General features: G+C 47.1%; 1 protein-coding gene across 6 annotated transcripts in view; it reads left to right on the forward strand.

Annotated features, from left to right (window-relative positions):
* Window positions 1-13,651, forward strand: part of RBFOX2 (RNA binding fox-1 homolog 2) — a 75,285-nt gene that overhangs the window by 2,112 nt on the left and 59,522 nt on the right. For 2 of the 6 annotated variants that reach the window (XM_042838097.1, XM_042838098.1), the window contains exon 1: window positions 239-1,800. The exons of 1 other annotated variant lie outside the window; for it this stretch is intronic. In XM_042838097.1, the coding sequence (XP_042694031.1) occupies window positions 1,774-1,800 (27 nt within the window). In that variant the 5' untranslated portion in view covers window positions 239-1,773. Of the gene's footprint in view, window positions 1-226; window positions 1,801-13,651 lie in introns of those variants that run through there. 3 more of the 6 variants (XM_042838099.1, XM_042838096.1, XM_042838094.1) reach the window with 3 other exon arrangements.

Below are 13,651 nucleotides of genomic sequence, written 5' to 3' on the forward strand. Positions count from 1 at the left end.
GAGTGTTAAACGGAGCCCAGTACAACATGTGCTAATTGCAGATGAAAGAGAAACTCTTGGGTGGATGGGAATTCCACATTTAAGGGCTTTTTCTCCTTGTGGTGCATGGCGAGGCTGCTGGCTTGCGTGGAGCACAAAGCCCTCCCTTTCTTGGACAGCCCAGTGCCGTGCTGGCGTTTTCCTCCGAATCTGTTTCCCATCAGAGCTGGGAGAGGGGGAAGGTGTTGAGCATCTCAGGGGGCGGGAGGGGAGCTCTGCCTCTGTCGGGAGTCCCACAGCCCATGTGGCAGCGCTGAGCGCAGGGCCGTGTGCCTTTGTAATGAATCACCCCGCCATTGTCTGCTCCCCTCCCTGCTGCCGCGATGGAGCTTTCACCTGGGCTGCTGCCTGCACGCGGGCCTTCTTCCAAGCTGGGAAGAGGAGGAGGAGGAGGAAGGGCTACTCGCCGTAATTAAAGCCAGAGCAGGGAAAGCTGCTATTTCCAGCCTGCAGCACCCCGGTTTCCCTCCTTCTCCGCCTCGAGTGGCTGCCTTTTGATGTGGGTGTAGGCAGGAACATCTGAAGGTCCCCTTTTGTGAGGTTGTGGGATCACCGGGCTCCATTTTGCGGCACCATCCGAGGTGCCTTTGCTGCCGGCGTGCCCCCTCCCGTCCCCCAGCACCCCTCAGCGGCTCCAGCCAGAGCCGTTTATCTTGGCACGTGTTTCGCTCGCTGTGCTCTGCCCAGGGCTCAGGGAGGTGATGGCGTTTGTGGCTTTGAGACTAATTTATGTCCTTGTTAAAACGAACCAGCGAGCAGTCTCATTTTTTCCAGAGGTTTTCATCCCTTCCCCCTTCCCCCTTCCATAACCCTTTCCCTCCCAGACCCCATGTGCAGCTAGAGACAACCTTGCACGGCCCGAAGTTGCTCGTTCAGCCAATGATTTAAAAAAAAAAAAAAAAAAAAAAAACCTAACAAAAAATGACAGAGCTCCATAAATGGAGATCTTATTTAAATCGGAGCAGCAGCTGACTCATTAAAGGCCTCTCTATCTCCTTTTCTTTACTCTGCCTTGTTCTTTTCCCCTGTCTCCCCACCTCCCATGACAGTGGTCTGTGCTCGCTCTGGGCTCAGGCAGTGGGGGTGGATTTGGGGACCAGAGACGATGCCCATCATGACAGCCACCTCGCAAATGTGCGAAGCATCCTGTTGTAGGAGATCATCCTCCTTTGTTTGAACTGTCTGCAGGGGAGCCCGAGTGCCAGGACAGCCTCTCCTGCTGTCCCCGTATCGCTTCTTTGGGATCTCCTTCCCTCTGGCAAGCTGGATGCTCCAGCATCTCCTCCTTCCCCCTTTCCCCACCCTTCCCTCAAAAAAAGGGGGGTGGTGGTGAAGAAAGAGCTTTTTCCACGCATTGAGGGATTCTCTTGGGAGCTACCGCTATTCCCCAGCCCTTTTCCTTGCTTGGAGGATGGCAGCCCCCTCTCCCTCAGCTTATTTGCTATTTGCTCCTTGGTTTGGTGTCCCCCCTGCATGAGCTGTCTGAAGGGGATTGCTCTTCTTGTATCCCACGGCCTCATGCTCTTTTTCTTTCATTGCCATTCTGAACGCGGTGCTTGTTTATGCGTTACCTGACTTTCTGCCTCTGTGTACCCCCTAGTTCTTGCCTCCCTTCTGCTGTTTGTCGTAGGACCTCGGTTTAGCGCTGCGGGCACCATGTCAGCAGCAGAGGTTTGTGTGAGAGGAGTCCTGGCCAGGCCCTTTTCCAGGAGAATCTCCCCCGGAGATTGAAGGATGGACCTGCAGCTCGCTTGCCCTGATGTAAGGACTTGTTTGTTTGATGTGGGCCTATGGATTGTGTCTATAACTGTTGGGATAAGTAGGAATTTAACTGCTGGTGAAGAAAGGCTTATTCTTAAGGGTTTTTTCCCTTTGTCACCTTTCCTGAGCGCTTTCAGATGTGCCGGAGTAAAAGCAAACTCACAGGGCAGCCTCGGGATGGCAGAAGTTGCATGTAGCATTGCCTAGGAGGGATGGCAGTGCAAAGGGAACCTGATACGGCAGTGCCATTTCCTTCAGTCCTCGTCTTAGAAAAAACCTCGCTGCTCCACAGCGCGTATCTTCTGCAAGTGGATGGGAAGCTGATCCCACATACCTGGGAGCTGGGACAGGAGGGGGCATGGGTTTGCCTCAGTGCATGCCTTCCTACTCAGATGAAGAGCTACGTAATTTGAAATGCTGTTTTACTGCTATCTTAGGAACTGATAATTTGTGAAGTATCTAGATTAGTGCAGAAGGTTGTAGCGAGCTACCCAAAATATCCTCAGTTGGAGGCTGAGAAGGAAGGAGCCCTTAATATCGCTAATGCCTTTCACTGCAAGTTGTTCATTTATGATGGCTGCGGTGCATTTAATTAGTATTGACCATCATTTTACTATAATATTCCCTCCATTACCAGTGCAAAGAGGGTTGGGGGGAGAGGTGATCTTTTTTTATTGTTTGTTTTTCTTTATTTTCTGGTTCTGGGCTTATTAACTGCTTCAGGTAGAATGCCTGACCTATTTCCCTCCTAGCTGCAAAGTCACAGGATTCACTAAAGGGCATTCCTCTAAATACTCGCGAGGAAGTGGTTATTTTGCCTCAGTGTGGTCTTGAATAATACTCGAAGGGATGTAGTCAGATCCTCTTCTTCCTGGAATCTGAGTAGAAAGATGTTAACGTTCCTCCCAAATGCATTTTAGTTTGCTGCTACGGAGTGCTTTGTGATGCTGTGCCATGTGGGATGGTTTTTGCAGTGGATAGGCTGCTTTTGTAGGGTTCCCAGAAGCGAGAGCAATTAATGATCAAATGAAAGCCGTGTAAAAGTAGTGTGCTTTGCATATAGAAGAGAAAATAGGACAAACGCAGGGTCTGTTCAGCAGCGTGATTTGTTTAAAATATCTGATGGATTTATTTATATTGCTTTGCAAAACTGTCTGTTGATACGATTCAGCAACATTATTCATTAACTGAATTGAGAGTATCGAGATGGTAATGGGAAGGCACTTCAGTTCTAGGGCATTTCCATATTTTAAGTTGGGAAGGAAACCTTTGTTTGCTCTCTGTATTTCTGTGCCTATTTCTGATGGTCTTTAATCACATGAGTGCCTGCTATTTTTTTCCACAAAAAAAAAGGGAAAGAAAAACCAGACAGCCTTCCTCCCATCCCCCCAGCTCCAGTCCATGTGGCACCGCGATGACCTCTGCCAGTATCAGTAGCAGGGTTGGCCGTTCCAGATGCATCCCACAGACCTCTGCCACTTACCCTGAATGTGTAATTAGCTGTCGTTTTCTGTACAGACCGGCTTGATGTGTGTTTGCCAGTTGGTTTTATAGATTTGCTGACAGCAGAGGAATGGTGACTTTTCGCAATGTTAGGCATGCACAAATAGGCATGTTTTCTCTTCCATCCTTATGTGACCCTGGCATGAATGGCTGAGGTGAGATGGATCTTTTCACTGATTCTGCATGAGCTCCAGTCAATAGCTTGTCCCGTCCAAGTCCATCCTTTCCTGCTCCTATTGCAGTCAAACTTATCTCCTTCTTCCCATGTAACTGTATGTCCTCTTGGCTCTCAGGCTCCTAGTCCCAACTTGCTTTCCTTCTTCTATATCTCTAGATCATTATTTGTTTGTATTTGGAGTGGGTAACTGCTGTGCGATGCTACGTGATCCCTACAAAGGGGATAGTTGAAAGTGCAGGAGACGGGTCATCCTTCTGCTGTTGCTGGTCTCCAGACATCTGGCATGGCCTGTGTCTCCTGTAAGCTGTGGATGAGGCCTGAACTAGAGCATGAAATCACAGAAAATGAGACGTGAGTGGCACTGCCAGTAGTCCTCAGGAGCGTTCCTATTTCCTGATAGAACTGATGGCACATAAACCGTTGCTGTGGAGGGCTTGAGCAGCCTGCCTTAAAACATTTGTGGTGCTGTTGCCTGCCCTGACAGTCCAAGTCCTTTGTTTTCCATGCGTTACTAAATCTTTCCTAATATTTCATATTGAACTTTGTCCACGTTTGTTCTTTCCATGATAAATGCAAAGAGCAGATTTGTTCTTCCCTTTGCTACAGACTGTGGTTGCTGGATTTTTTTTATAATTTTAGCTGCTTTTTTTTTTTTTTTTTTTTTTTTTTTGGACCATTGTGTGCAGCTTTGCTAGCAACGAGCTTAATAGAATATAAGAGATAAGCAAAACCAAATGTTAGTGATCCTCATATATATAGAGATGAAATAGAAATGCAGATAGCCTGAGTAAGAGTTTGGATGTTTTTTCAGAGCTGTGAAGAACTGAAAGCAGGGTCTTGCAATGGGAAGTATCAGCAGCCTTAATAATAGGTGGCACTACCAGCTCTGCCTGTAATGGAGACTTTCTCCCAGAGTCGTCAGTTTGTAAATGCCAAAGTGGAACTGCAGTCTGAGTATTCTGTAATCTGAGGGTGCAAGGAGACACCAAAAATGTCCGAGTAATTGCAAAGGTAATCTTTTAGCAGGCTCTGAAGCCTGCCCTTGGGTTGGGAGGCTGGGATACTGTTAAAACCCTCTCCTCCTGTTATCCTGCTTAAAATTCAGTCTGCACTCATGGTCCTGGGGAGTTCAGGCTTTCTACGTGCTTTGTTAGTCCTGATCTCACTGAGCTTTCTGACTTGGAGGGCATTTTTGACTTTCACATAACTGCTTTTGATTAACTAAGATTTAGATAATCAGAGTTTGCCCAATATGGTGCAGAGACCATCATTCACCTATCGGGTCTTGCTGAGGCCCTTTATACGAAGCCTGCATTCTCCCTCCAGTCCTACTAGCAAAATCTGCTTCAAATTACTTAGAGAGCAATTTAAAAATGCCTTGGAGAGGAGGTCTGATTTCTTGGATAGTGCTAGTCCTCCTTTGTTTCATGTACCCTCAATGAATAGCAAAACCCTTAATTTGATTTGTTGTTCTTTGTAGCCTTTCTTATTTTTGCTATTGTTCAGTATGGCGTATAAAAGGGGGTTATCAAAACTGAATGATTATGCAGAGGACTCAGGAATATTAGGGAGCAGAAATAAGAAAGGCTTTTGTTTTCCAACTTGTGTCCTTTCCAGCTCTGAAAAATATAATTTAGATAAATAGGGCAGCAGGGGGAAAGGACTTCAGAATTTCAATAGGAAGAGTTCTAAATCTGTGCTATCCTGTGGAGGATCCTTCCAGCCTGAATCAGGAGATAGAGGAGAAGCATGGAAATTTGGTGAAATTAGTAAATCAGGCTATTTGCAGCTGTTGGTTGGGCTGTAAGGCGTTGTGGTACGGCAGCTTTGCTCAGTGTTCAAATATCTTGTACACATTAGTTTGCTCTAACTGTTTCCCTTGCCTTTCTTTGTGTGCATGATGAAACTGTTAAATTTGGTTACAGAATTGGTATGCAAAACCACTCTCAGATCTGCATCTCACCTCATTGTAGGATGAAGCTCTTTGCTGTCTTAAAGCAGCACAAAAGGGAGAAAAGGTATTTCTAGGAATCCCTCTTAGATACATTTGTCTTTGAGGCTTGTGTTTTGGTGGAGGGGTTGGGTGGGCTTAGACCTTTGCAATGGAGCTGAAAGGACATGGTGTGCAGGGAAATGGGAATGCCAGAGGCTTTGGGCTGAGCCTGGTGTGCTTCTCTGCTCCGGGTGACTGGGAGCTCTGGACCAGGCTCTGAATGAGTATGTGGTAAAAGCAGTTGATGAAGTGTCTGAAGAGTAATCTGTGCTTGGTGCTGTGCTTACCATGGGGTGCCATCTTTGGGAATTCCAAAAAATGCCGTTTCACGATTAGTTCAATCTTACACTTGACTGAACGTGGCTGTGTCTATGCTCCCCATGGCTCATTGCCATGTGGCAGTGCTGCTCCTGGACCGCTATTAATTTACTTTCTCATTTGGTTGTGCTAGGAATGGTTCTCAGCTGGATCACTGTCCCCAAGAGTGTCGGTACCAGCATGACTGTGATGCAGAATGCGGTCAAGGGGGCTGCAGGCCTTGGTGGCACAAAGAGTTCGGGTCAGCCAAGGCTTTCTGTCAGCCTGCATCGTAAGAAGTAATTTTTGGAGGGACTCTATAAGTCTTCAAAGTTGTTGGTTAATGTACTGGAAGGGATGTGAGAAGAAGTTAACTGGTGGGAACTTAGGTGGGGAAAAAAAAAAACATTGCTGCTGATGTCTTGATGCACTGTCAGAAAGTGAGAGACAAACTTAAATAAATCATGTTACATCAGATTAAGGATCTCTGAGCTGTGTTTTCCATCAACTCTGAAACTGTAGCTTTAGGCAGACTGATAGCAGCTTTGGCCACAATGAGGGGCCCCCAAAAATCAGCCCTCTGTGAGGAGGCAGCAGAGGCAGTAGTGTAACTGTCCCCCAGCTTTTGGCTCAAATGTGATTTCTCAGGACTTTTTTTTTTTTTTTTTCCTTTTTTGCTGTTAGCAATCCTCTTAATTAGTTCTGACAACGATCTGCGGGAGTTACAGTGAGTGTGGTACAGAAGCAAGGAGAGAGCTGTGCTGGGGGCTGCGGGCTCTGGCTCGCTGGGGAGAATGCTTGCCAGGCCCATTCCCATTCCATCAGATAGAAGCCATGAGGCCTGTCTGCTGCATAAAGCACAACCAGAAAGCCAGAGAGAGACACTGAAGCTCTGAGCTGCTTGATGTGTCACGTGGAGGGGAAGGACAGCTGGAGCTGGCTAATAGTAATTTCTTAATATCTTGAAGGAGCATGAAGGGAGATAAAATTCACTCTTCTACGTAGGTTATCAAGGGGTGGAGTGTTTTCTGAAGTGCAGTAGGGCTCTAGGTTGGCTGTGAGACTCAGTGCCTTGCCATACAGTTGTTCTGAGATGCTGTCTGACCTCAGACTTGGAGAAAGTAAGTCGGTGGCAGAAAGGAACCTCCTGTGATTGACATGCAGAGCATGCTGGGCCTCCTGGCTCACGCTGCCAAAGTGTGAGCGTGTGGCTGGGCTGCCTGCAGCCGTGCAGCAGAAGTGGTTTAGGAGTTGCCCTTAACTGCATCTGATCCACCTTCCTGAGTCCATTGGTTCCTGCAGTGATTCCAGCAGAAGCAGAACGCAGAGCAGTGCAGTTGCTGATACTGTTCCCTCTGCGGTCACCAAAAATGGATCACGGCCGTGATGTGAAAGTAGTCCTGGTTACACTGTGGTAGGGAATTCTGGGGTTCTGGAAAGGCTTTGCATCTTAGGCGTGCTAGGGAAAGTGCTGACACTGATAGGTTGTCATCACATGTTCATCTTAAATGATTTTTGGAGTATTGCTCTCTTGAATAAACACTGTTGTTTAATTCCTGGATTAGAAGGAGTTTTTTCATGTGTACTGGCCTGCCTGTTTAATCTCCTAGTGTGTTTCGAAGATGCAGGAAAGCAAAGGACTTTATGAAACAATACGCTGGCTGCTATAGGTATTAATGACACTGTCATTGGCCACTTTTGAACATCAGCTCTCACTGCAGCTTTAGTAGCAGACAAATGAGCTTTTTGAGCATGGTTACATGGAGCTGGAGAGGATCTTGCAGAACAGCAGTGTGAATTGGAGCAGTGATCTGTTCGGCACCTGGCTAGGCCTGCAAGTTGTCAGCATTGCCTACCCTGTCACTTCCAGCAAAACAGAGAAGCTCAGACAAGATAAAGTTAAAACTAAGTGCTGAAGGTTGTTCTGGAGAAACTGAAGAATGTTTCTGAAGTTTGACAGTGATGGAGCATGTCCATGGGCTGTGCTGGCCCAGCTGGGGGAATGACTGTGTGGAGTCCGTCCAGCCAGCTGAGTCTCCAGCTTCCCGAGGAACGAGTGTGTTCGGTCGCTCTGTTTCGAAGGCACGTGTTTGTGGGGCATAGCAACTGCCTGCCCCTGTGCCACGCAGTGCTTTCATACCAGCAAGAACAATTCCAGTTCCTGATGTTCTCGTTGCTTTGGCTTAAAACTTTTACATCTTGAAAGAAATGGTTTGCTTTAGCTTATTTCTTGCTTTCAGTTAATTGTCCTCCTTCTGAAGCAAAGAGGATCATCATCTTGAGCAGTTACGCACTCATGCTCCAGGATCTCCTTCCTCCTTGCTCTCAGTTACGAAATTAAGTGTTTCACATCTCATCTCTTAAAGAAGGAGGTTGCACCTTTGAAAGTTGTTGGCAGAGCCTGCTGAGATCTTGTGATGTTTTAGGTCAGCTGTCAGTGATAGTAACCTGATCTATGGCAAATCTCTCCCTCCCTCTCCCCAGGGTGCCTGCTCTGCCATTTGCGTGCCATTAGGGCTGATATGATCCAAATTAAATTCTTCATCTGTTTACATTTATTTTCTGAGTCATGAGAGGTCCTTGGGAGCTATGGGATTAAATGTTGTTTTCCTTCCTCACGTTTTTCTTTTTGTATTTTAGTGAACTTTATCTTTTCTTTCTTGCCTGGGTTGGATGCCTTCTTTCCACCTTAGTGTGCTGGTGCTGGTACACGGCCCATCACGGGAGTAATCCACAGCTGCACTGTCAGCAGAGGAGCTCTCATTATTTTGATGTCTGCTGCAAAATGGTGGCTCCTGCTCCAAACTACTCAGTGAGGTAATTGCTTAGCTTCCAGTGTATTTTGCTTACATTGTGCGTGAGGTCCCTTAATAGGATAGAAAAGCATGAGGTGTTTTTTCAGGGCCAGGCTGGGTCTGGCTTCTTACTGGATCCTTTTTCATTTTCAGTGATACAGAGGCCAGTTGTGGTGGTGACTGGGAGCAGAATTGTAAAATCCTGGCACTGACTGCTGGCGAAGCAGCGGGATTGTTGTCACTCTCTGGACTACACTGCTGTGATTGCTATTTTATATTTTTAATATAAACAGCATCTTTTTGGTGGTGCTGCTGCTGGTATTCCAGGAGCTGTGATCCAGAAGGCGTGGAGGGAGGTAGCAATTGATTGATCTGACTGCTCCTTGAAATACTATCTGCAGAGTTTTGCCATTTGACAGCTCAGTACTTCATTTTGAAGCCAGTTTCTGCAGGAGTGTAGGGCAGTGAGAAGAATTTCATGAATACGAAGCTGGCTTTCCTGAGCAGCCTTGCACAGCTGTTGGGTGCTGCCTTGGTCAAGGGGAAAAGCCCACATGGAAGTATCGTGACGCTCTGCAGCACAGTGGAAAGCTTAATGATATCCATCAAGGCTGTTTCTGTGTGCAGTTAAAACCCAACAGTGACCTTCAAAGCAATGGAAGCACGTCCCTAGAAAGGAGAGGGCCCAGTGCAGGTCACTTCTGGGCTGTGGGAGACCAGTCTTGTCCCTTACTTAGGTAAACCCTTTGGCTGTCCCTTGTGAGTGTGTCTTCTTGGCTTCCCCTTCACAGAGTGATTAAAGTTGGAGAAGACCTGTAAGATCACCCAGTCCAACCATCAGCCATCCCCACCATGCCCACTGACCACATCCCTCAGTGCCACATCCACACGGTTCTGGAACACCTCCAGGGATGGTGACTGCACCACCTCTCTGGGCAGCCTGTGCCACTGCAGCACCGTTCTTCCTGGGAAGAAGTTTTTCCTAATATCCAACCTTTGTACAAGGCAGGCTTAATTAATCTTTCTGATGCTTCCCTATCTGTTATGTGATCATTCAGTATTGTATGCCTTGTGGATCTGGGAAGGGAAGCTCTGGTGGCTAGCATGGGAGTCCAGTTTTGAGCATGGCCTTTGGTTTTGTTTGGAATCTTGCATAATATCAGAGCCTCAAGTGTCTTATATGGGATTTTGATTTCCTTCGAAACTTGTGTTTCTCCCTGAACTTTTTTCTTAAGGTTTCTTTATGGACATGATTTAAAAAAAAAAAAAAAAAAAAAAAAAAAAAAGAAGAACCAAGCTTCTAGCACTGTGCTAGTCAAAATAGCCCCCCTTAACTTGAATGACATGCAGATGACAACTGATTAAATGAAAGCATTTTCTTCTGTGTCCTAAACCTGTTTTCTAGCCAATTTTCTTCATTCCAGTGATGGCAAAGTTCTGTGCATCTGCTAGCATCCTGCAGACAGCCAAGCAGAGCTGCTCGCGACTGAGAAACACCAGCGTGACTGCACCACTTAAATGTAGGAGAGGAGCTGTGGGGGAAAGATGCGGGCTTTCACACTTCTTTGCTCCACCAGGCACTGAGATTTTAGGTTTAGTGGTTTTTGGTTTTTGTTGCACTCTCGAGGTGTACTATGGGGGCATAAAGCAGATTCTCCCAGCGTGTGATCACTGCACCCCAGAGCCAATGGCCCCAGGAGAAGTGGAAGCACACCTTGCTGGAAAGTGGAGCACCTTTTTACCTTTTTGTGTTATTTAGTGTGTTTGGACAGTAATGGGAGCTGTGCTCATGAATATTTGAGGTGTTCAGGTGCCTTTCGAGGGCTGGAGAGAGGGGATGTGGTCGGGGCAGAGCAGGGAGCGGCCATGGCCCTGCATGTTTGTGTCCTCTCTCTTATTCTAATAGACTTCTCATCGGGATGGATGTGCTCTGAAATATTTATTGCCCTGTTTAAATATTCATCGCTGCAAAGGCAGCACAGCCGGATGGCAGCAGCAGAGCCCCAAGGGACAGGGACTGCAGCAGTCCTCGGCATTTCCTCTCAGTAATATGATTAAAAATATATATATTAAAAAAAAAAAAAGAATACTGGGCATTCCCCCTCTGCCACAGATTGACAGAAGCAGCCAGGTGTGCGTCTCTGCTGTTTTCTCTTTGTGCCAAAGGCTTGCTCCTTGGTTTGGGTGCAGGGTGCTGCTCCTGGCTGCCAGATGCTGGTGCTCTTCTCCAAGCCCACATCCTGAGGCTTTCTGCATCCTGGTGATGTGGGTAGGAGGGGGCTGGCTGGCAGGATGGATTTTGGTCCTCTGTAGTCTCTTTTCTGCTCTTCTGGAGGTAGAAGCAAGCTGGTAGACACTACTATAGAGGTGGAGGTTGCTGAGAGCCACCAAGGGGTGAATGTCATGGGAATGTGCATAGTGACACACTAATGGAGCTGCGGGTGCTGGCGGGCATGGCATCAAAATGAGAAGCTGTCTATCAATTGAACTTTTAAGTCTATCGATTCAGCTTCAGTAATATATAGCAGCTTAAAAGTGTGGCTGCCAGTAAGAAACGATTTAGTTTATTCAGAATATTCGTTGCCTTTCTGCTGTTAAACTGAATGCTCAAGGCGTTGCCACGCTGGTGAGGCGCAGGAGGGCCATGCGCAGGAGAAGCCTGAGCTGGTTGCTGGCTGCAACAGGAATTCGGTAAACACACCTTAGCTGGAAGGCCTGGAGGGGAAGGAGGCTTTGTAAGGGCTTAGAAGCAGAGGGGTCGTCTTTCCTGAGATACCTGCCATGCGCGGCATGTAAATAAACACCTATTATGCTAGCTTACATTGGGACATTCTGGAAGTGAAGCATAAGCAAAGCAGGTTTTGGCAATAATATGTTACGTGTCGGCAGCACCTCTTGTTCTGGGATAAAGCAGCTTTCAGGTGCGTTCCAACCGCAGTTAATGTGGCGTATCCGCGGGCTGTGCAGGAAGAATGGTCCCCCGCTGCCCGCCCCGGCCATATGCTGCAGCCTCCTCCTGCAGTGGGCGTCCTGCTTGGGCTGATCCAAGGCGGGCTGCCTGGGTTTGTGGTTGAACAGAAGGCTATTGTTCAGGCTAACTTCTGGCCGTGACACGGCTGGATCTCGCAGCAGCCAGGGAAGGAAGCGGAGTCACTTCTTCCGAGGCTGGTGGATAGTTTATCACAGCAGCTGGTACACAGAGCTGCAGCCGTGCTTCTCGGCAGCTTGTTCCTCTCAGAGAGACTGAGCCGTTGTACTGATAAACGTGCCTGCCGCTCAGTCTCACCTGCTTTCCTTTGCACATTGATTTCCACCAACTCTTCCTAGCTTTCCAGAGCGTGGTCCTACGGATCATCCTTTACGTAGTCTTCTGGCCACGTCTGCCCTGTAGGCCCTTATGCCTCACCCTGATGCCTCTGCTTTGAATCAGGGAGCGCTCTCAGCAGCAAGGCACGAGGAGAGGACTGAATTCTTCTCAGCGGCCAACTTCATGACTGCCACTTAGAAAATCAGTAAGCAGAATAAAATGGTGTGTTTTACCAGAGCTGAATTTATTAGCTCCAGCTATTGGTTTTCTTGATGCCTTTGCTCATTAGATTAAATACTATTAGTGCCCATTGCCCATTGTTTGGTTTTTGTTGTTGTTTTTTTTTTTCCCATAACCATTAATATACTTTCACCAAATGATCAGTTGGCACTTAATTTTTTTTTTAACAGTAAGAAAAATAGATTGGGGCTTTCAAGTTTTTCCAGCGTATCGCCACGTTTTGGTTTGGGTTTGTGGTCACTTTTGTAGCTTTTTCCTGTTTAATTTTTTTTTAATTCCCTTTTTAAAAATGTGCATATGGAAGTGTGTACCCCATTTCTTACCCTGCCCAGGGCCACTTGCTAAAGTGATACTGCTCCCATTTCCTACTTGGTGGTAACATGCTCAAATGATGTTACTCGTGCCTTTCACCAGGCTGTTGCTCTGGTGAGTTGTTTCTTAGTGACCCCCCTGTTCCTTTCCAGCATCCCTGCTTTCCAGGATACATAAAGGAACCTTCCTTGAAAATGGAAAACTCATCTTGGAACAAATAAGTAACAGAAGATAGAACGTGTTACTGGAATGGAAAGTTATTGTGGGAAGGAATCTGCGTTTTTAAACTGTCAAATTTCTGTTCTGGAGCATATGCCAAGTCACAGATTTCCTCCCCACCGCACCCCGACAGCAGATTGATTATAATATTGTTGCTTTGTTACCCTGGCACTTGAGTCACAGATGAGTCTCGTTTGCCTTGGCTGGAGCTGTGTGCATCAGAGCCCGTCTGTTCAGCGCTGAATTGTGGCCGTCCCCGCAATGGGCCGGCGGCAGTGACAGGGCTGGGAGATTTAGTTGCCTGCATAAAAGGAGGGGAGGAAAAAAAAAAAACAAATAGAAAACCTCAGGAGGAGCTCTGGTATTGTTTCAGTATGCTGCATACGTCTCGTCCTCCACCTTTGCTCCGTAGTCACGTCTGAAAGCGCGACTTCTTGCTCTGCTTTCTGCCAGCTCTGCAGTTCTTTCCGAGGCATTCAGAGCTTTCCCAATTGATTCCAGATGTGCTCGCCTTCCCTGCATTTTTCTCCCTTCCTCCTCCTCAATTGGCAGCTTTTCTGGGAGGAGCTGGAATTGGGCAGGCAGGAGTGGAGGGCTAGCACTGGCTGGTGAGAATGGGGGGACAGAAGGGGCTTGTGTGATACCGATGGAGATGACTGGCTGAGCTTTGAGGTTTAAATTTTCTCCCTGGTTGTCCATCCTCTAGCTAAGCCAGCTTAGAGCAGCACCATCACACATCTGCTGCCACTGAGGGGGAAGCTGTATGCCAGAAGCCATCTTCAAAACCCTTCCTAGAAGAGCACCAGGTATTAGAGAGAGATCTGGAAGAGTATTGCAGATAGGTATGTCACGTAGTAAGGGCTTTGAAAAATTCCTCTGACCAATGTAGATACAAATCTTTAAAAGAGGCTGAATGAGCTTCTTAAGAGTTTAACTTTTCAGGAATGAAGTCTAATTTCCGAAGCTTCAGGAATAACCCTTTATGCAGTGTGGTTTGGTGATGTGCT

This window comes from Centrocercus urophasianus, unplaced genomic scaffold, assembly GCF_019232065.1.
Source record: "Centrocercus urophasianus isolate 14NV4802_14NV808 unplaced genomic scaffold, USGS_Curo_1.0 seq_73, whole genome shotgun sequence".
In the NCBI taxonomy this organism is placed as follows: domain Eukaryota; kingdom Metazoa; phylum Chordata; class Aves; order Galliformes; family Phasianidae; genus Centrocercus; species Centrocercus urophasianus.